General features: G+C 48.1%; 1 protein-coding gene across 1 annotated transcript; it reads left to right on the top strand.

Moving 5' to 3' along the window:
* The first annotated feature begins 616 nt into the window (after positions 1-616).
* LOC131205282 (homeotic protein empty spiracles) lies at positions 617-23,199 on the top strand. Its single transcript, XM_058197315.1, has 5 exons — positions 617-1,334; positions 10,381-10,929; positions 11,007-11,111; positions 11,187-11,290; positions 22,540-23,199. The coding sequence occupies exons 1-5, from the start codon at positions 617-619 to the stop codon at positions 23,197-23,199; spliced, it is 2,136 nt and encodes a 711-aa protein (XP_058053298.1).
* Positions 23,200-23,583: the final 384 nt, after the last annotated feature.

Raw genomic sequence — 23,583 nt, forward strand, 5'->3', positions numbered from 1 at the left:
AGGCAGGGGCAAAAGGATTCTTTGTCCCGGTGCGGTCTCGTTCGCGCACACGGTGGCCGGTGGCCGAAAAGGAGGTGGGCACTAGAGAGCGACCGCGCCAGGACGCAAGGACGATCGTCGCGCTCTCCGGGGGCTGCGGTGATGAATATGAATTCGCCTTCGCCTCGGCAATCGCCCTTGCAGCGCCCGACCGAAGCAACCCCCGGATGCAACCGGTGAGCCGTAAGGACTCGCGCGCCGCATTCGTGAACGCAGACTCGTCCTGTGCAGTGCGGTGTGTCCTCGCAGCAGTCCGAGTGGCGCCGGGGCTTCGATAGCATTTATTCTTCTATCGCCATTATTGTTGTGATTTAAATTTCTTGAGCCCGTGTGAGTGTGTAAGTGTATGCGTGTGTGTGCACGTGGAGGGAAAATAATATAATAATTTAGAAGGATTTAATTCAATCAAAGCGTGCTGTGTCTGAGGCTTCAACAGTGTGAAGATCGTGCGTCGAGTGTTGATGGGCTGCGTTTGTTTGAGTGTGGTGGGGTTTTCGGGTGCAATCCGCAATCGGCAGTAAGTAGATCTGGGCCAGGCAGTGTTGGGTGCGTGCGTTGGGTCCAACAGATCTGTACCATGTCTACGGTCATGTCGACGGCGTTCATGGTCGATAGTATCCTGCAGGATAAGGACGTGGTGAGCGATCCGAGCGGGCGACCGGATGGGGCCAGCTCACCGGTCGGTGGCCACCAACCCGGCGGCGGTGGTCCGGCCGACCACTCGCTCGCCTCCGCCTCGGACAGTTCGGACGAGTTCGAGGAGCCCAAGGATTCGAGCAGTGTATGTGATTCGCCGAAAAGTTTCCACAGTTTGGCCCACACTCCGGGTGGGCTTACGCATCATCTGCTGGACCACAACCCGAACCACCATCACCTTCACCACCACCACCATCACCACCATTCGGGGTCGTACTCGGACGACGAGCTAGTGCCAGGGCCACCGGCCGGAGTGCTGCGGGTGCCCCCGTTCCTGCGGGATCATCCGGACGACGCGGGAGGGCCGCTGGAGCCGATGGATTTTTGCTGCGCCAAGTGTGGCCACTGCCAGCCGGAGCTAACACCCCACAAGTCACCCCGACGGGTGTCGGCGGGCGAGAGTAACAATAACCATCACCATCACCACGGGAGCGACGGAGGCGTTCCGGGCGAGTACGAGTTCCGGTGCGAGAAGTGCGGGTGCGCCGAGTACGTCACCCCGAAGCAGACAATCCTGAAGGAGAGCACCAAGCCGGTGCTCAAGTTCAGCGTGTCCGCCATCCTTGGCGACAGGAAGGAGTGCGTGAAAGTGAGGAATGGTAAGTTTGGGTGGCCGTCGGAACCGAGAAAACCAACCGGCGGCTTTTTATGCAATTATGCTACCCCTTTCGAAGCATTACGAGTTTGACATCCAATCATGATTGAACGGACAGCTGGTATGGGGCCAATTCAACGAATTATATTCTGTCAATCCTTAACGACCAATATGATTCTTAACGACCGGCTCTGATTCAATTTCGAGTTTCTGAGCTTCACTAATTCAGAGTTTTAATATTTTATTTTATTTTATAAGTGCTACCCATGTGCTACCCGAAAGATAGAACAAAGTTGTTGATAAATCATACAAAAAGTACAAAAAGTTGTGGCTCGATTAATCCGTTTCTAAGCTATTAATCCGTTATGTTCAAAACTTTAAATTGGTCCTTGATACGGCTCTGTCCGTTCGAATGATAATAAATAGTACAAAAAGTTTCCTCTAAATTCCCGACAGGCCATAAACGTTCGAAACCATAAATCATATCCATCATTGATTTCGTTGCTGACTACTTGACTCCTGGAAGAGCGTTCCATCCAAAACCAATACATCGTTGTGAATTGGGTAACCGCTTAGCTTATGTTGAGTTTTTCCTAATCAACGAGTCTGGGTCGGGGTTGTTGCTACAAACTGCTCAACACGACGAACTCTGCAAAACACTCCACCAGCGCGCAGTCGGTCGGTCGATGCAAATTGCAGCGAAAAGCGCATCGCAGCACAAGTGCAGTGAGTGCAGCAAAGGAACAACAATCAGACGCGGGGTCAGTGACGGTGGGTGGTGGTCCTTGCCGGCCCGTTGCTCGGACTCTGCACTGCAAAACCCCATTATCCCCAGGCTCCCTGACCGAGGCCTGAGTGTCGGTCGGCGTTTGGGGGTTGGACTCGGCCATCCCATTATCTGGCGCTGCTGCTGCTGCTGCGTGTAATTATTATGATCTGATTTCACCGTCATCCTGTGGACACTCGAGCACACAAAGGAGGGGTGGATCGCAGAGGAGCCCACCGAGGTACGCGTGTAAAGCGGACAAACAACCGTTCCGTATCCTTCCTGGTGATCGTTCTCTGCGACACACTATAGTTCCACCGGTTGCATCGGTTGCAGTGCAGTGCCGGCCGATTTCTTGTTGCACCGGACGTGGAGCGCTCGGAGCTGGGGCCACCCCTGCCCCAGCGGTAGTGAGTGGTGTAGGAATAATTTATATGCAATTAACACCTCATTTAAACAAATAAATGAACCACTCGGGCGGGGAGTCGATAATCAGTCGCGAGGCTGGATTCGACCGGGATTGATGGTCATCGAAAGCAATCACTTTGTGGCGGGCCGCGACCATCCGTTTGCCGGGTTGGGCCGTTTGTCCGGTGGGTTTGTTTAATTTTTATGGGAGTTTCGACGGGCAACCCCACCGGATAAGTTGTCCGGTAAATGACACCGGTTCCTGACTGCAAATGACGTATTTCGGATGATTGACGTAGCTTTCGGCATGTCGCAGGAATTATTGTGCGCGAAACACAGCCGATCGTCCGATTGGATTTTATCGTTTGTTTGCTGGACTTTTAGCTGTTTCCGCAGATTCATCTCACAAAGTGCATTCCGTTAGAGTGGAAATCTAAATAGAAAAGTGCCAGTCACGATGCTGTTTGCCAGAATTATTACTGCGCACTCGGTTTCGGTGCCGTTTACAAATGTCCTCAGCCCAAAAAGACAAATCTTGCTACAGTCACTCAATTCCCTATAAGACGTCACCACCAAACGGCTGTCCGCGCCAGTGTATTAACAATCAATCGGGCCAGCTTGACCCCCCCGGCAATCCTCGAAGACGAAAAAACCGAACCGGAAAAGCCTTAAGCCACAAAGTGGAAAATCGAGGGCAAATAAATCGCGCCGCCGAGAAATTGATTATGTGCTTGGAATAATTTATGCCACACTTACCGACCGACCGACCGGCCGGGTCTCTTTTCGGTGTGTTTTCTCGGGCGACAAAACTTTGCCCGGACCCCGGAAGCACCGGGTTTCGCATTAATTTGCCCCAAACATCGACACCGACGCCGACGGCCAAAGCGGAAGGGCCGGAAAATCACATTTATATCGCTTTGATTTTCATCGCCTTCCGCCCGCCCGGGCGTCGATTTTTGGGGCTTTTCCCACCCAGCCAGGAGTCCGGTACGCGGATCGTACGGTCGGCCCGGGCTCGGTAACGATTCTTATGCCTTCGTTTATGATTATCGACGTCTGCAAGTGACATCTGCTTGGAGGGTGGCTGACCTGGTCCTGGGCGATGGTCCTGGTGTTGGGACGGCGAACATCACAGCGTCGTCATCTCGATCCCTAGGTCTAGGCTCCTGCTGTGGATGCAGAACTCGATGCAGCTTCCCCGGAACGGACGTTGCCGGAAATGTGTTACACATGTCTTTGTTTTCGGACAGGATCCCTTTCGGGTGCGTCCGTGTGCGTGTGTCCTCGGGTTCGGTACACGAAATTATAAACACATCGGGCACACGAACCAATGACCACATAATGGCTTTGTCCGAAAAACCGGGCACCGTCTGGTGGCCGCCGAGGCCGAAAAATTGGCATCTTCGGTCGGAGAAAAACCTTTGGAGGTGGCCCCACCCTACCGGCCCAGATATCCCGCCGGAACGTGGCTTGAGACGGTGGCGGGGCGCGAGGGCGGAAAGTCACATCAGGCGTATGAACATGTTTATGCTGCTAACGAGCTGCTCTTCAATCCACCGGCGGAGCAACGCATTATGAGGTGCGCCATGAAAACGGAATGAGCCAGCGGTGGCGACGGTGGCGGAGGGATGAAGGGCGCGGGTGCCCCTCCTAGTACCGCTCGCGACACCAAGAGTCGCCTCCGACAACTCAACTTTCGCTCCGGGGACGTCTCCGTCGCCTAAGTGAGCCGCCAGCTGACGCAAATTATATTATTTTCCACCATCGGGGTTGGGTTTGGGTTGCCAAAATGAAGGAAAATCCTTCGGGACGGTCTTTAGCCGGGCCGGGAGGAGGGACGTTCGTGGGTTGGATTTCGGGTGTAGTATTTCGCACCGTCGCTCCGGCTGCGGCTGTCTACGTGGGCCTTCGCTTTCTAGACGCCGCTCGTTGACTTTGCGTTCCGTAAGGGGAGCGAGAGGCGCCGGGAGGGGATGCTATGCCACCGATCCGGCGGATTGGCGAACAGCTTTTGTGGAGTCGAAATCTGGTACAGTTTACGTGCTAAGTGTTTTTCTCGTTTAACTCAATTTAGGATGAGCATATGGTTCCCGGGCTGGGGCTCCGGACTCAGGACTCCCGGGACGCCGGGTGCAGACGTTGGCAATCGCCAACTGATGATTACGACGATCATCGTTCTCGCACTCGATAAGACGCCACCCCGTTCCGGCCGCCCGGAGAGAGCGGATCGATAACACCGGAAAACGGGCCGGGCCGGGCCGGAAAATTTCGTTCGCTTTAAGCGAAACAAGGCACTGGCCGCAAGTGTCGCACGCAAAGCGAAAGTTTTTCGTTAAAGCTACTTCGTGAAGCCCTCGAGAATTGGCTGTTTATGGAATGGAAAGAATGTGCCGAGCAAACCTCAGATCGGTAACGAAAATCGTTAGTTTTAAGCATTATTTAAATGCTGCGGGATGTCGTCGAACAAAAATTACAATATTTAGTAAACAATTTAAGATATACGACTATTGCTTCTTGAGGATTAGTGGTATTTCAAATTCAAAGATATTTCTTTCAACCCTGTGCTGTGATGTTTATTTATTTTGCGACATTCCGTTCTCTAAAGACTTTGGGTTTGTAGAAGCACATAAGTCGAGTTAATAATGAGTTAGTGAATGTGAAGTAATAATAGTATGATGAAAACCAATTCAATAAATTAAGAAAATAATCTCCCAGAAATACGGATAAGTCATAGTACGAAGTAATAGCAGCATGGTAGCTTGACAGTTAGATAAAAACTCACAATTTCGAGACGTTTTTTTCTCAGCTTTGAGTGCTTATTGTCTTACGAAAGCCCAGATTTACCATTCTTTGTAATACTAATCAGTTTTATCTATCAATATACGAATTTTTGTACATACAGTGGATGGCGGAACAAAGTTTATTGAGTAATACCAATAACACTTGGTACGTGAAAATATTAATAAGTCGAAATCTTCTTTGATGAGAAGAAGATTTTGAATCACACTTTTAATCGCTTTTTGCAGCTATGGGGTTTTCTCATCTATTTTCTTCGTTTTGCTGAGTACTAAGTTTAGTATTAAAGCAACTAGAGTATATTTTATTGTTTACGAGTAAAAATACCACAGTTTCTTGTATGTTTTTGAATATTCTATTAATAAGAGCTTTAATCTTAATACCATTACCGAGGATATTGCATAAATATTTGACAAAAGTAGGCAGCAGTCGGCACAAAAAGCGAGGGTCACGATTGTTGGGTTTATCGTATTGAAGGTGCTGGGTGTGTGAAATCGACCCCAAAACAAATTGATAAACAAAAACGTATCATCTCACCTAAAAATTCTCCTCTATTTGGTAAAAATATTTAACCAAAACTTCAATCATAAGAAAACGGATCGTGATTCAACATATTCTATGTGATGCAGGCAAAGCTGGCCTTGTTTTCAAAAAGTTTACGAACCGAAGTGAGCGAATTGGGAAAATAGTTTGAAATTTTGCTGTTGGAAAGGTTTGACACATCCCTTAGGTTCGGAAAAGATGCTGTCGATAAACGATTTATTGATCAGACTCAACTACAGTTAAGCAGTTGAACTTTTCTCCTATGAGTGTCCACCATCAACATGAGGACGGCAAATTACGAAGGCATTATGAACCAATAATAACGTTTTTTCATAAAACTAGTAACCTTTCTAGGTCGTATTGACTCAAAAACCTATTTATTTATCCATTATTTGAACGGGTAGAGCCGTATTAGGAATCAAAAACTTTCGAAATGTGAGATGGGAAAAGTAATCATTCATCAAGGAAAACGTCTTATTGGCCAAGATTTTACCCCTCAAAAGTATTCTGAACCAATCCACAAGACACTGGAATATAGGTTGTTTATTTATTTAAATTCATTTATTTATTTGTCCCAAAAAACAGCCAACGGGCAACTTAGCCTAATTAACAAATTAAAATTAATCTAGCACTTAGAACTAAAACTAATCACAACTAACGAAACGTAATGACGACGCTGGTAACGGATATTTAGCAGAAAAAATAGACGACGGTAACATGGACGAAACGCTTACCAAGAAGACATGAAAGCAAAAACATCACGACACTGATCAAAGGACAGGGTTCTAACTAGAATCCCTAAAAAGCATAAGTACACAACTTAATCGTTGTTTGAAACTGATTTTTGGTTTCTGAAAAAATGTGGTATTAATCAAAAATCAACTGTCTTCGGTGAATGGAAAAAAGAGATTTGGTTTAGAACTTCTGCTCGATGCGAGAGTCATTTAGTCGGCATTACTGATCCAAACTGAACGATTTAGTTAAGGTTCGTTTTCACTATCTCATTTAAGTTGTTTACACTTGACATGAAAAAGTAACTTTAATCGGTGGGCAATTTACATTAAACTGAGTGGCTTTAAAAAGCAACATTACATGCTGATCGATGCACTTGAATACATCATGCAAATGGGCCCGTAAATGGCTTGTATCAAAACATGTCCTTAAAACACCACACTCACACATGAAATGCCGTGGAAAGCCGGGGGATCGCTGCCACTCGACAGAGAGAGAGAGAGTTTAAATTATTCAATTTATCAAAAACCCAGCAAATATTAACACGCAGCTCCAAAGGGATAAACCGCACTGTCGGCCGATTCGCCATCGCCATGTTGCGGTGTTTTTGTGTGATTCATTGTTGTGAAACAAAAATAACGGATGGAAATCATTTACCACCGACCACGAATGTACCGCCGACGATGGGCGATGTCCGGCGATCGAGGCACAGGATTGTAATGAATATTTATAGCAACCTGGCTCCGCCACTAATGGCCGGGATTGGGAACAGTTTTCGGAACACAACGTTTTACGCGAAAACATCCAACATCACTTTGTGTATTTATTTCCCTCGTGTCGTCAGTGGTTTTGTTTGGTCCTCTCGCCCGAAATAAAAAAAAACACATCGAAACCCATCCAAACCGTGTTATCAAACGTTAGAGTGAGCGATCAAGTGCTGTTATGTAAAGTTGTGCCAGAGTGTTCTTTTCCGCCGCCGAGTGTTTCTACATCCATAGACAACATAAAAACCGGAAACATAGCTTTTGATGCAAATAATTATGCCACAGCATAGTTTGTTGGCGCCGAGTCCGAGGCCGTTTTGGCGAACACCGTTTTTCAACACTGTTTTGCGCTCCTGGCCCCGACTGCGCTGTCCCACATTTTTTGGCCCAGCGAAGGACACATTGTATGCTGGGATGTTCCCAGAAAACTAGAGCCCTGTGTATGCGTGTGTGTCGCTTGTATCAAATGCATTAAAATGTGCAAAAAAAGTGCAACGTGCAGTGTCGCTTGCACTGAGCCACGTTATGGATTGGGCCCGTGAAGAGAGCGCTCAGTGTTATGTTTTCCGAGCGCGACGCGATGCATATAAATTATGCTCGGTAATTTGTTATTGTAATACACGATGTGCCTCGGGCCGGCAGCAGTGCTCCTGACACCGCGACACCGGGCCTCTTGGTGGACGAGGACGAAAAGCAGGAAAAAATCCTTGAAAAAGTGTCAACCACGCCGCCGGGAGGCGCGTTAATTTAACGTCCCAACCACGATGCTCGGGCCGGATGCTGGGGGCCTCCGATGACGCCCCGTTTGTGGTTTACCAATGGACAGAGCACGGAATGACGGAGGCTAAATTAATTGCTTATTAATTGTGTGCTGAGTGCGTGTAACACGTTCCAGTTCCGTGGGCCACGAGCCTTATGCGGGATTTAAATTAACTTTGTTTTAAGTTGATGTTGAACGTTTTCAAGCACAAACCTGTTGGCCACGATCAGTGGAACGTGTTTGGCAGCAGAACATGCCCATTTTTGCATGTCCCGTGAGTCGCACTCAATTTCGAGACTACAATGGAGCCATTAGCAAATTAGCGGATCTGTAAGGACGGTTGATGCCTTTTGGTTAAATGACTTCTTCGAATGCGAAGCTTGAAGTTTGCTGAGCCTTGTGTTTACCTGAGAACGCTTCTTCCAAACATGTGCCCACTGTACTCCATGTCGCACTTAAATCATCGTTTAACTGTCGATAATCACCTCGACCTGCCTGCGACCGGTGACAAGCTGCCGGCGTAATGTTCACCCCCCCCCGGGAGTGCGTTGGTTCCGTTTTATGCCGTTTTAGGCCTTAAAGAAGTGCCAAGCCCCGAACCGAAGGACAATAATCGTTAAATCGGTAAAAAAGTGAGCAATAAAACGGGAGGTGGCAAGCTGGACCGACGGCTTCGGGGTGCTCCGGTGTTCCGCTAGAGATGCCGCTTTGATTGAAGACCCCGGGCCGACGGGGCGGAGCCCGTGCGCCGATCCCTTGGATCATTGATCCCAGGCCGGAACGGACGCAATCACAACATTTAGTGGAACTCCAGAGCCCCGTCCAGCTTCGAAGGCTTCACGACCACCGCTCGGTCCCGACACAGGCTCTGGCAACAATGGGAACAACACACACATGTCGTGAGGAGGGTGAAACTGGCCGCAAGCGGCACCAGCAGCACCGGCAGGGGTTCGGCTTGCAGCTTGCCATCCGAGCGGCCCCGATAGACAATAATTTAAACATGATTATAATCCAATGTTTTCACAGCCTTCACAGGACTCCGCGCTGTTAGCCACAGGGTTCCGGAGCCCCGGGCAACCCACCACCGAGGAATCGTTCCTAGTAAAAACATTGCGAGTGTTGCGTAAAAAAGGATCTCGGAGCCGGGAATTTGGTCGGTTCCGGATCAGCGTTCCTCGAAAAGGACGTCGCTTTTGTTTTTGTTGAGGATTAATGCGGAAGGGAATCTAAAATGGTGGCATTTAGCGAAGGCATTACGTCCCAGCCACAGCCTGGGATTAATTGACAGCCAGCCCTTTGGTCTTCGGTGGTCTCGGCGCCAAGAAACCGCAATTGGTCCACACGAATCGAAGGCACATCTTCCCACAATCCGATCCGAGTGCGTTGGCTTTGAATATGAAATGAGCTTCTCCACGTACGACGTTGATCGGAATTTAGTTTTGGGGCAAACGTCGACCCTCTGAAGTCTGACAGCCTGGAATCCGAACAGTGACGGGTGCCATTTATGCAAATAGCCAGCTCGCCCAACGTCCAACATAAGGCAAATACCTGGCGGGCACATTACTTCCGGTACTGGCGGTGCGGCGGGCAGGCAGGAAAGTTTCCGGAAGGTACTCTCATCATCGGCCCCCAGAGCTGTCAGGCTGTCTGTTGCCAGGATTCCTCTGGGGATGTGTGGGGAAATTAAGCGTAACGCTAGCTGCCGGAAGCCATCGTCACTTGGTTGGGATGGAAATGGCGGAGTACAAGCTGATGATTAGGATGTTAGGAGGATCTGAACAGGCTTCGGGCCTGTGGGCCATCGTTGATAAAGTCAACAAGGCGCGATGAGGATATCAGATACCGCGTATCGTAAGGGAACACTTCTTGGGGACCCGAGTTGTCAGCTTCTCCCCACATACGGACGGCGTCTTTTTGCGTCGCGTCGAGTTCCGCCATTCCGAGTCAAGGTGTTAACGCGGCCGTTTTTATGGGAAAAGTTTTACGATGCCTAGGTGGCGCCATAAACAGTGGAGACCGCAACGAAAGACGCCTCTGGCCCGTATATCTTATCCGCTGAATGGGGCACTCTAGACTTGGGCAGGTTTTTTGGTGAATTCCATTAGCGTGGATCTACTTCCTGGTTCTACCGACGAGAGGTGATAAGAGAGGTTGTTTACAGATCGCGGGTCCAATTTAAAATGACCTACAAATGACCCTTTTTTGCGTCGAACTCAACCGCTGACCGATGACCTCTAGGCTGACTAGTAACTGATGGCGTTCCCCCCTTTTTCCGTTGCAGAATTCATTCAACCACAGCACCTTTGGCCTTACATCCAGCAGAACCTGATTCAGCAGAACCATTTGGCGAACCCGGCGTTCCTGGCCGGCCATCCGCATCACCATCCACACCACCACCCGCAGCATCACCACCACCACCACCCCCAGCAGCAGCAGCACCCGAACAATCACCATCCGCATCACCAGCAGCAGGGACCGCATCCACTGTCTCCTCAGAATCATCCCCAACAGCAGCCCCATCTGGCGGTCAATGGCGGCATGGTAGGGAACGGACCGACCGGTGGTAGTCCAACCGGACCCGGAAGCTTACTGGCCACGGCTCAACACCACAGCAGCAGTAACAGTGCGAGCGAGTCAGGAAGTCTACCGAACAGCCCGGACCTACAGGACGACCCAGCCAACCGGCTGGCCGTGGCCGCGCTCCAGCCGAGAGATAATAAAATCATCGCCAAACCACTCCCCAGTCGGCCGACGCCCTTCCTGCACCACAGCCTCAATCACCCGCACCTGCACTCGCTGTTGGCCCACTGCCGCAACCCGTACATGCCAGGTTAGTAGAGAGAGCCATCCTCGCCGGTCCCACCTCGTCCGACTTCTCTAACTTCTTTTGCCGGCCACCGCACACAGGAGGACCTCAGGTGTTTCCGCTTCCACCCGGACAGGGCTTTCCGTGGGCGCACTCGACGCGAGGGAAACCGCGCCGGGGGATGATGCGTCGGGCCGTGTTCTCCGGTAGGTCCCAGTAATTGGGGTAGCTCCTCAGGACCTTGAACCTAATTCTTGCGCGCCCCATCTCTGACTCCCTAGACTCGCAACGGAAAGGGCTGGAGAAGCGGTTTCAGCTGCAGAAGTACATCAGCAAACCGGACCGCAAGAAGCTGGCCGAGCGACTGGGCCTCAAGGACTCTCAGGTAAGGAATCGCACGGGATCACCAATGATTTATTCATTTCGCGCGCGCATTATCGACCAATTAGACCGTGGTTCGGGGACCGCGATCGGAATGCTCACTTCCGTCCGGAAGCTCCGCCCCGTCGGGGACAGGATGTGGATTCCGTTCTCCGCAGATCCTTGTGGTGGCGGTGGGGTTCCTCGAAGAAGATGGCAGCCCCGGCATGACCGTTATGTACCGCTTTCCCGGTGTGGCAGAGTGAGCGAGACGATGGCCCATTTGCCCGGTTCAACCCCCCCCTCGAAGAGGATGGTGCGCAGACGCCAACGCACACACGCGGGTTGTCCGGGACACACTCACACCCACACCGGGACTGGTGGCCGACTTTTCTTGGAAGTTCTCCGCTTTTTTTCGTACGGATGTGCCAATCGGCGGTTATGTAGTGCCGTGGTGCCGAAATGGACTCCGTGTCGCGTCTCGGCCGACATTATGCTGCCCTGGCCCCCCGCCGGGGGGGGTTTATGCATTCGAAACGCGTGCGGCGACCGCTGATTAATGTTGTTGATGGTGGTGCTTTCCGTGTTGTTGTGGCGGGGCATGATACTTTATTAATTCGATACTGGACAACTGGCGGGCTAACGTGCCGAAGAGGTCCGACGGCCGATCGGTCGACTTCCGGGCCGTTGGTTCCTTGTTAGGTCCGTGCAGCTTTATGGGCATTGTCTGACCGACCGACAGCAATCGGCCGATGAAGGGGCAACGTGGATTGGGCAGAGTGTTTTAATTTGAAAATTACTTGCAAATTGTCTCTTTATTGATTTTGTGTCAATAATTGGCAATAATTATTGGTTTACGAAATGACATAAGAAGTATTAACATTTACTCTTAAAGAGTTAGTCCTGTCACTTGTCTCGGGTTTCGTAGGTTGTCCGGTATCGGTTGGGTTTCCTGTAGTGTTCCTGTTGTATTTATTATCGCAGTTTTTCGTGGTCTATTGCTGGTTCATTGATGGTTACTTTATTCGGTCTCAATTGTTGATGTTTCGCCATTTTGCACAGCCCCGTTCGGTGTCAATCGACAAAATGAGTTGTAATGGGTGACCCATTTTAAATTCTTTTTTCCATTTGCTTACTAAAAAACTGGCTTTATATTTTTCGAAGCTTGAACTATTATTTGAAAGGTTGATTCACCAAAGGTATGAGTAACATATAATTTTGGTTGCAGAATATTCGGAAATATGAAAAAAATTTATCCAAAGTGTTAGGTCTTCAACTCAAACGATACGATATTTGAAAAGCACATTTCATTGAGACTCATTTTCACCTCGGTGGCTGTATTGATGAGCATAATTCTTGTTTTTGGGTTTGATTCTTGTTCTCCACGGATGGTACGGATTTTGATCTGGGGGCATCATCGACTCATTTTTCTTTGAAAATGAAGAAGGAGCTGCAACCGTCGAGGAATGTCGTCGTAGAGAAATGTTGGCTGATTGGTTCTTCGACGAAATTCGAAAGCCGAAAAGTCGGACGACATCTGATTTCAACAGGATGGCGCTACGTGTACAACTGCGTCAGCCATAATCGATATTTTGCGTCCCATCTCCGGAAATCAAATAATCAGCAGAAATGGTGTTGTGAATTGGCACTGAAGAAGCTGCGATTTGATACCATGGGACTATTATCTTTAGGCTGCGATGAAAGATAAATTTTAGAGCGAACATACCAGCAACTATTGATGACCTCAAGACCGAAATTCAGTCAAAAGTAGGTCGATCGAATAGGCTAGTCGTGGTAAGCCAGTCGTGGTGGACATTTGACCAAAATTGGTTTTCATAAAAAATGAAGAATCAATCAAGAATTGAAGAATCAAGTCCAATCATCGAAAAGTATTAAGCTGGTTTTTCAGTAACCCTATGGAAAAAGAATCTTAAATAGGGCTCCCTGTATAAAGAGGGGAAAAGAAAAAATAGCTAGCTTATGTATACAGTTACAACAGTCGACACAGCGCACAACACTCTTCTCAGATCTGCTCTAGGACGACGGTCTTCTGCCTCTGTCGACCTTGTGTCATGCTCTGGTTAGAGACTGCAAAGCGATCCAAAAGTTCGTAGGCAAATTGAAGACATTTCTGCATTTTGTCAGCTAACAGGTTTCACTGGATCGATTAGCCGTAGTCCTAAATTCCATGTAATGTGTGCCTTTCAAAACCATTGTGTTAAATTAGACACAAACCTGTCAAATATTTCAATGTTTTGTAATATGTTATGCTTCGTTTGCTCTGAACTCTGAAGTGGTCCTGTCCTTCAACGGAGACTTGAGCGCCTTCGTCCGCCAACTGCTTAAAATGGACACCCATCTGCTATCGATGCCTTCACCCAAATTCAAACCACTAACACGTCACATGCGTCAATCTGGATGGTCTAGCTAGACTTTGCTGGTTCTTCAGCCATTAAAATTTCAGAATGATTTCGAAAGGCGTTCAGATGTTCAGTTCGAAATTTTGGAACAATCCGCTGACGCTTTATTTCAAAACCAAAGTCCAGCGCTATCCGCTAACAACTCCACTTTGTTACCAATGTTTCAAAAATTTCCTAGCAAAAGATTTCCTTGCTCCTTGTATCGAAGGTGTAACGAACTGATTAATCGGGCTGGGCGGTCGCATTTTTCTGCTGCTTCACCATCCTCTGCACTCATCTGACCGTAATCCAACCGTTTGAAAAATGAACGCCAACCGGTCGGCGATGATGTGGCACAACCCGAACACACAATTCAAGCAGCAGACGTCGAATTTTCCGACTATTCACTCACATCTCGCCTCTCGCTAGTCGTCGTCCTTCTTGCTCCGGCAAACTCCGATCCGATCTCCTCCCGAGGGGTTCTTAATCCAAGCGGCACTCGAGTGGAAAACGGGGGCCACAAAACCCGAAAGCCATTAACTTCACACACAAAACCCACCACCCACCACGGGAGCTGGAAAACGCGGCAGTGGGCCGGCCGAAGGGAAAAACAATCACCGAGTGTACGACATGACAAATAAAGAAACGATTATTTCCTTCGTTGCCGTTGCGGCGCTGCACCGGGGTTTTCCGGGATTTCCTTGGCCCGATTTTCCACATGCCCCAGGCCGGCGCTCAGTGTATGTGCGCATGTATGTGGTGCTTCCTTCCTGCCAGCCAAGCGAGCGAGCGAGCGAGCGAGCGAACGAATGAAAAGTGTCCTGGAAACTCCTCCGACGTCTGGTGCTGACATTTTTCCACTACTTTGAAGTTTTTTTCTTCCCATTCCTTGGAAGGAAAAACACGTCTTTCTGTGTGTGCCTGTATGTGTGCATGGGAGCGAATGTCATCGAGTTCCGTCTCGCTCTCGGTGAAGCAGCAGCTAGAAATTGATTTAATCCGATTGTTATCGGATAGAACCGTAATGAATATTTGCCATGCCACCATTCGCTCTCTCTCTCTCTCTCACTTTCTGTGTTTTTCTTCGGAGGAAATGTGAGGAAAAACTTTCTGGGGAAGTCTTCTGGGGAAGCCGGGCAGGCGGAAAGTAATCTCATTGATGATCATGATCCGTGAAATCATTCCACTCGCAACGAGGAGGACGTCCAGTGGCCGCTGCTGCTGCTGCTGCTGCTGCTGATGGGAACCATTGAACTTCTTCGCTTCGGGCGATACTGGAGAAGAAATATTTCAATAAATTCATGAATCTCTTCACATCCGCCTTCCGGTTGGCAGAGGCCAGGAAACGGAGCGCCCGCGAGCGATTTGCATAAGGGACGGAAATTAATCGTTCATTAATTTCCCAATTGAAAGCGCCATCGGTGGTGGCGTTTGGACGACAACGAGGAACTTCTTGAAGGAAGTCCGGTTTTTCCTCTTTTACTGCTTTCCATTTTTAACAGGAACAGTGTCAGTGGCTAAAACTTTTAGATAAATTTATCAAATGAGAGCCACCGTGATGGAAGACCGTTGGACGAAGCGATCAATCTGATTTCAATTAATGTTCATGATGCTTCGATTCCGTGGCTGTTTATGCCGCTAATCCTGGGATTGTTCGGACGCCTTGTCGCATCCAATATGTACACTTTCTATGTTGTTTATTTGCTTTACGTTATCGGATCGTTTTCCACTCAATTTGAGCCGATGGTGGCGATGGCGAACGACGGCGCAGCATACGCTAATAACATAACAAATTCGCTGCCCCCGAACGCGCACGTGCCTCGAATCACTCAGGACACGGCACGATGGTGTGCCTGCAACGGACGTCCTTTCTTCCGCCCTGCCCGGGGAAGGGAAGGGACCAAAAACCACAGGCTCTCGCACCCGCCAAGCATCACTGCAATTGATTGCCACCCGTGCCTTCGGCAGCATATGCTGCTGCGTGTGGCCGAGCCAGAGAACGGAAGAAGCGTTTACGAGGAACTTTTCAAATATTTACTTGTCACTGCCGGCGGCTTCCTTCGGCCCCTCGAGGACACTTTCTGGTCGCGGACCGCGCGAGGGTGTTTCGGTTGTTTATTTGCTCACCCACTCGGGGAAATCCTTCGGTGGTCTGTAGCATGTAAATCTGATGCTCGCCGAGGGAACAATGCGAGATTATCTGATTATGCCTCGAGTGGGTTTCTTAGCTCGCCGCTCTCTGATCCCGGTGGGAAACTACTCGCCCGTCGGAAGGGTCCTTACTTACTTAGAACCTGGGACCGCGCCTCAGAACGGGTGATGATTTGGTGATTTGATTGATGAGCGCTGCGGCAACGGTCCGAAAAACTGGTTAAAAAAGCGTACCGAATCGCCAGACACAATTCGCACCTTCCGGAGAGCTGCGAAGCGGCCGGAACTAATTTAATTGATATCCCATTCTGGCGGTTGACAAATGAGACCGCAGCACACCAGCGCCAGCCAGCCAGCCAGCCGCCGGGGTGCCCTCGTCGAAACGCCGTGAAGTCATCCTTCCGGTTGCCGATTCTGAGAACGTCACACAACACACCATAAAATGCTGTCACAATTCATCGATCAAACGACCGCGCCTCGGTCGGTCACGGTGCGAATCGCTGAATCTGGAACTCCGGGCTCCATTTCGTCACACTCTTCTGACGCTGCAAAAATTCCGAACTTCGAACCCGGCTAATGAATTGAGATGTCTCTCGGCGGGATTCGGGACCATATGGCGGGGCCACTCTAATGAACCATTTTGGCGGGATAAATCGGAGCGCCTTGAAAAAGTTGACACCGAGCAGTTTCGACGGTTTCGCGTAATTCTACGTTTGTTGGTCTCTCGGTTCGGAACTGGACTTTAGACAGCGCAGGCCCACCGATCGACCACCAACGGTGCGCAAATAAACAAATCCCTACTTTTGGGGCTAAAACTCTCGCCGAGCCGAACGTCTTTGAGTAAGCAAATATTTTCTTTTCCATCTGCGATCCGCGGTTCGATTTTGACGCAAAAATGGTGATTCCCCGTCATGGATCAAGAGTATAGCGGGGAAAGCTTTCAACCGTTCACGGGGTGGTTCCGGTCTTCGTTTTGCGTCAGACCACGAGGCCACTGTTCCTGCGGGATGAGAAATGAACAGTTGGAGCTATAATCTCTCCGGTGGTAGTAAATAAACGAAATGATAAAAATAAGTTTCGATTACGATGACGTAACCAGTTTGGTGCTAAGTGAATATGAATGAGACGAGATTGGGATTGGTCGATTCTGTTGTGCTGTTTGTTGGAACATTTAGCACTGATCACGAAGGTGTTCTTATCTAAATCCGGGATGAAAATTGGGAATATCTATACGTGTGTCTTCCGCGAAGAAGTACCTCAAAGATTGTAATTTTCAACATACAAAAACAACATGTCTTTCTTCAGTTAGTTGCTGTCCCCCAATTCTGAGTTCTAACACGTATTATGAGTTATTTTGTTACGTACATTGGTTGGCAACGAAAAGGCTGATTTTGGGACATATTTACATATTTATTATTGGTAGTTAGAACGTATTCGCATAGTTTACCGGACTGATTTAAAAATGCATTACAAAATAGCCTTGTTCTTTTAAGCATGTGGAGCTAGTTGTCTTTACATTATATTAGCCTTTGTGCATCGTGATGATGATTTGAACAATTTCACAAACGAATGTAATCATGTTTGTAGCTACCCAAATTTTTATTATAAACTTTCGTAAGTCATACGACTAATGGAAAAATTCCCTCGCTGAAAAGCATCTGTGGTTTATCGGTGAGGCACTGTTCCAACTCATTTTCCTAAGCTATCTTGTGAACTATATTTTGTCGTCGAAACCTCACCAGACATCATAGTTAAGCATCAGACGAATTTTTACCATCTCATGAAGCACCTTTTCTTTTGCACAGTTTTCTTTTCTGTAGAGTCGTTTATAATGGTTTGAATGGCGCTTGCTACAAGGCAGAATATATTCAAATCTGTTTTTCATTGCCACGTCCAAGAATATGTAAGTCGAGCTGGTAACGTTCGTTAGATGGAATTTCTGTCAACCGAACTCCTTGCAGCTTATTTTTAAGCACCTCAAACGATCCAAACAATCCCATAGCTGATTGGTAAAATATTGACCATCCTTTGATGGGACCATAGAGAGGTACATCTTTGGATTTACCGGAACGATATCAATCAACTTGCTCCTGACCCATATCAGTACAAAATAGCTTCAATATCGTAAGCTTAATAAGCAATGTAGCAATTTTATTTAGTGCTGTTTCTTATGATCCACTGTTGATACCACATCACACCCAATTGTTGAACTGAAACACCACTGCGTCTCTATTATTTCTGGTAGTGCACCAGGTCCAAGAATAACACATCGGCTGTAGAGGGACTGAACCAAACCATTATTGGAAATCAAACGATTATTTTAATTTGAATAAAGCTCGAAACCGATCTTTATGACTTTGGCCATGAAAATGTGTCTGCGAATATTGATTGCAATGAAAGCATCGTCCTGTTTTTCGAACATCCGCCATACTTTGAGTCTCGATTGATGACACCCAAAATGTGACACAAAGATAACGATCGCCTTCGGCTCTAAACCACCGACCAAACGGTACCACGGATCGATAGGAAAATAAATGCCACAAGAAGACCTGAGCTTTGGTTGCAAAATATGATTGATGTCCTGAACCGTTGGCACTGGCGGTCCGATCTCCAATCATCCTTCCTCCCGATGCTCTGGGGCTCTAACCTTTTACGCACCGACCTCGGGCCACCAGATCCTGGGAGTCGCCTCTCCGGGCGAAAACACAATGGCACTCTGTAACACCATCTGCAACACTTTTCAACGATAATTGGCCAGTCTTTTGAAGTAATTATTTACAGAGCCACCACTCAGGGGGCCAGACCACCCCGGTGACGGGGGTTGACTTGAGACGGCGCGCTCCACCACTGCGGGTCCTGCCGAAGGGGTGACCGATCCGGAATGACAGTCATTAGTTCTCGGCCCAAGGACGACGCTGACCACCACACGGAGAGAGACAGAGAGAGTGGGTGGCCGAGGTGTGGAATGTTTAGCATCCTCACACACACAGCCGCAAGGACCACGGGGACACTCCGTTTGTTCCAAAATGCAGTCGCCACCGTAATTGTCACCCGTAAAAGTCTGTCTGCCGGTGACAGTTACGAGAAAAGGCGGGAATGTATTGCCTTGAATTATACGCGGCACGCAACTCGCAACCCGGGGCCACCCCCCGGCCACCACCCTCCGCGCACGTGTCGGATCCTGTGTCCCGGTCCCGTTTCCCGCCGGCCACGGGTACTCGGGGATTCGGTTTTTCTGGCACTTCCCAAAGCGTTTCCCGGTGTCGACATTGGCCCAAAGGGGCTCGCACTGGTCGGAACCGTACCAATGTGTGGGTGTGTGAGTGTGTTGGTGTTTGGACTTCGGGGACGATCCTTTCCGCTGCTGAACGGAAGTCGCTTCACACAGAGCACATTGTATCCAACGGGCAGCCGGGTTCTATCGGAAGGATTGTGGCCCACGCCAGCCATCTTCTGTGTTTGTTGTCTCTCTGTGCTGCCCGGAGGGCCGTGTGGGAGGCCGGAGGCCGGGGGCCTTGTTGAGCCGGGGGTTGGATTCTGTTTATGAGTAATTGCAGTTTCGCCCGCACACACTGCACATGATGCGGTGCGCCCAACGCCTTGCGCTATTTTGTTGCAAGTGTAAGATGCGTTTTTATCGCCTTCGCGTGGGGAGCGTGGGAGCTATCGGGGGAGTGATACACGCAACATAAACACATACTCCAACACGAAGAGCCGCACGATGCTGGGAGGATGCGGAAGCGCAGCAGATTTGGCCGAGCGACGAGCCCAGCCCAACGGTTCGGATGGAAGGCGAAAAAATCGATGAACGCCAGATACGTTTCGACGTGGCCTCAATGCGACCCTCGGGCGTCCTGCGCGCGCGTTCCTTCCGCAAGAGAAGGACTCCGAGAGTCTTCCGAGAAAAATCCATCCATCGAGCGGGCGGTGGCCTTCCCGAGGCAAGTTTGATTGAATTTCGGTCGCAAAACTCCATTTCATGCAGCTTTTAACACTCTCACAGCGGAACGGGAGCACGAGTCAACGAGTTTTCGTCCTTGCTGTGGTTGGCGTGAAACTTGAGGCTCAGTAAATACGAGGCGCGCGCGCGGCGCAAACAGTTTTGCGGGGGGTTTGTTCGCTACAAAATGTGTGCAATTTGTGAAATTCGAGTGTCCATCGAACGGTGTGTGGGATCGTGTGGGCTGTGTTTGCCCAAGGACTCTTCACCCGATCGATCGGTGGTCCCGGCCGACGGAACGGATGCATTTCCAATCGGAACGGTTTTGACAGTTCATCACTTATCTATTTATTGAACCGTTGTGTTTAGAGCTGATGCTGATTGTGATGCGTGACGGAAGGACGCGTCTGGACAGCTTCAGCCAGCTAGTAATATTATATTACTATCCCGTTCCGCAATCATCGCTCGGGTGCAAAATTGAGCATCGGCCGCAAAAGAAACGTCCGCGAGAGTCATCATGTTTAGTGATGAAAATCGATGCAAATCGTTGCCGATAAACGAACATTTTAAAGGCAAATTGAGGAAATGACTATTCTTTGTGGACGTGTGATTCACAATGCGTTCGCATTGTTTATCGCATTAACACATCGTTCAAAACGTCCCGGTACTAACTATGAAAACATCATTTTATCGGCAAAATTCTTTATTATTCATCAAGATAATCTTCTTCAAATGTAATACAGTCATTCCAGCATTCTCTAACTTTTCAATGCCATGTTTGTAGAACGATTTGTTTTTTGACACAAAATAAGCCTCAGTAGCAGTGATCACCACCTCATTCGAGCCATATCTTTTTTCCCGGAGCATCTTTTTGAGATCTGTAAAGAGCCAGTAGTCGCTGGGGGCAAGATCCGGCGAGTACGAAGGATGAGAAGGCATTTGGAAGCCTAATTCGTTGAATTTGGTCCTCGTTTTGATTTGTGATCGTTTGTTCCATTGCGGGCAAACGCGGCAGCCATTTGGAGAAAATTTTTATCGTAGCCAATTCTTTATGCAAAATAGTAAATACACTACCAGTTGATATGTTCACCATCTATTTACCAACGAATCTATTTCACGCACTTTCATTTTGCGGTCACCCATCATGATTTTCAATACTTTCTTGGTGTTTTCGGGAGTTACTGTCTCATTTGGCCGAAAGTTCCGCATCAATTGTTTCAGTACGACCTTTTTTCAAGTCTGCATACCACGGACAAACGGTTGTTTTCGACGGAATAGAGTCCGGATAACGTTTTCCAAGCCATTGCTAAGCTTGAACAGTGTTTTTTTTTTCATTAGAAAACAATATTTTATCATAGCACACGAAACTCGTTTTGGTCCATTGTTTCACGATTGCAAAAGTAGCGTCACTTTAACCACTGTAGCTTTCTAGGTTATGTTTCGAAATACATCAAATTTTGACACATCTTATCTGAAGCTTGGTATATAAATGGCATTATTAGCGCCATCTCTACCCTAGTCCCGCTACTTATTGAACGATGTGTTACGGAATTTTTCCGTGTATAACGCGCACCTTTTTCCCAATTTTTTTTGCTCCAAAATCTGGGTGCGCGTTATGCAAGGAAAGTAAAAATTTTGTCTCCTCTAAACATATAAATGTGCCCTTTTCGGTATATATTTTACCATAATACCATAATACCATATTGAATAAATTATAAAATGAAACATTTTTTAGGAATATAATTATCCATACAATATCGTCATTAAGTCATGGCAGGGAGTTAAAACAGAAGTTGTTGTGAAATCATTTAATAAATGTGGCATGAGCAATGCTATGGATGGTCTTGTAATGGTCTAGTATGTCTTTTGCAATGTATACGCATTTTATCTTTAGTCTACTTTAGAATATTTAAAGAATATTTAGAATAATACATTATTATCATTTGATATTTGTTGGATATCACATATCTGAAAAATGTATAATAAAAAACTTTTTTTTCCAATTTTTTTCTCTTAAATATGGGTGCGCGTTATACACGGAAAAATACGGTACTTATTAAGGAAGGAAGTTCATTCAGTTTGCTTCGTCTAAATTTGGCTAACACATGAACCAAGTTTGAATCATCTTGAGAAAAGTTTTATCATTTTTGTTAGCTTTGTTGTCGTCTGAAACTAATCAAATTATAATTTCGCTATCAAAAGTGCACAGCAGTCAGATTTCTGTTATGCACACGATCGTTGCCACAACGCCTGTCTTCAATTTTTACGCTGTTAATATCCTTAAACGTCATTTAATTGATTTTTTTTAACAAATGCCTGCATCCCAATGAATTCGTCAATTGCATTCCATAAATAAGATTATTATAATTATTTTCTTTAGAAAAGCCTCAACGGTCCCGAATGGCCGATCTAAACCACAAATGTGCTTATAAAAGGATCCTCCGCTGGATTTCGTATCTCGGTGGCCAGCATTGACTTCGGCTTGGGAATACGTGAAGGTCCCTTACTGTTGGCCATCTTGAGTAGCGTTGAGGAGTCTATAAGTATGACAAGTAGGAGGGATTTATACTGGACGCCAGCAATCGTTTGCGTTATTGCTTCTATCGGGTTTTTGCGTAGAGAGTTGATATGGACGAAGGTGAATGTAGTGTTTTGTCCTGAACCAGGAGATCCTTTCTCTGTTTTCAGCTGAGAGATCAAATGAAATCATAATTTTGCATACTCTTATTCCATTTCTATTACCCAAGCTAATGATTATCCTTTCTGTTTTCCGTTCTTCCGTAGGTGAAAATATGGTTTCAAAACCGTCGCATGAAGTGGCGCAACTCGAAGGAACGAGAGCTGCTGGCGAACGGCGGATCGCGAGATCAAACGCTACCGAACAAGAACAACCCCAACCCGGACCTGTCGGACGCACGGACCGATCGGCAGTCGTCCCTATCGCCTACCCCGTCGTCCCCGGCGCCAGGAGTGACCCTCGGCCCGGAGCAGCCGCCACCGCCCGTTTCGGCGGCGCAACCTACCGCAACAACCCCGTCCTCGTCGCCCAAGATCAGCCCGCCGATGATCACGTTCAAGTCCAAGTTCGAGCTGCTGAAACCCGGGGCCGACTTTAAGTACGATTTTGACGATCACTCGACGGCGGCAAGGCCTCCGCCACCGCTGGCCACGGGTCAGCCAGGGAGACAGGAATCTGCGGCGCATTTCGGAGGACCCCTGGCCGGGTTCTACCCGCCACCGTCTTCAGCCCTCGATCGAGAGCCCCTTTTGCGGTTGAGCCCCGGAACGGGCGTCGCCGGTGGATCGGTCCGTTCCAGTAGCAGCGCATCGTCCGACCCGAACAGTGGAGGTCCTGGCGGTGCGGGAGGATCGAGTATGTACTACGACGAGTACGAATCGGAGGGCGACTCCGATGATAGCGACAAGGAGATCAATGTCACGTGAGAGCGGAACGGAGCACGGTGTACATAGCGATCGGCGACCGTTTCGAACGGCAAACATTTACATCAAATGTACTTGCGTTGGGGTTTTGTATTATAAAATGATTACACACGCCAAAAAGAAAGGAGTGGTACAACGGGGGCCGCAAAGAAGACCGCCCGCAAGTCATTCGATTAATTTCCTCCCATTTATCGGTTTGTTTTTGGGTCCTTTATTTAAGTTTTCGGGGAAAAAAATTAACAATTTTTGAAAACGCCGACACACCTAACTCAATGTAATTTCAGCACCGCTCAAATAAAGTCAAATAAAAAGAGGTTTAAAACGAAACGGAAGCTAATTGATCTGTTTAATTTTGAGGAATTTTGCGGAATTTTGAGAAATAAATTT

The sequence above is a fragment of the Anopheles bellator genome, chromosome 1, assembly GCF_943735745.2.
Source record: "Anopheles bellator chromosome 1, idAnoBellAS_SP24_06.2, whole genome shotgun sequence".
NCBI lineage: Eukaryota > Metazoa > Arthropoda > Insecta > Diptera > Culicidae > Anopheles > Anopheles bellator.

Coding starts and splice junctions, on each gene's coding strand:
- LOC131205282 (XM_058197315.1), top strand. CDS start 617: ATGTCTACGGTCATGTCGACGGCGTTCATGGTCGATAGTATCCTGCAG. Junction 11,112..11,186: donor GCGTCGGGCCGTGTTCTCCG/GTAGGTCCCAGT, acceptor CTGACTCCCTAG/ACTCGCAACGGAAAGGGCTG. Junction 11,291..22,539: donor TGGGCCTCAAGGACTCTCAG/GTAAGGAATCGC, acceptor GTTCTTCCGTAG/GTGAAAATATGGTTTCAAAA.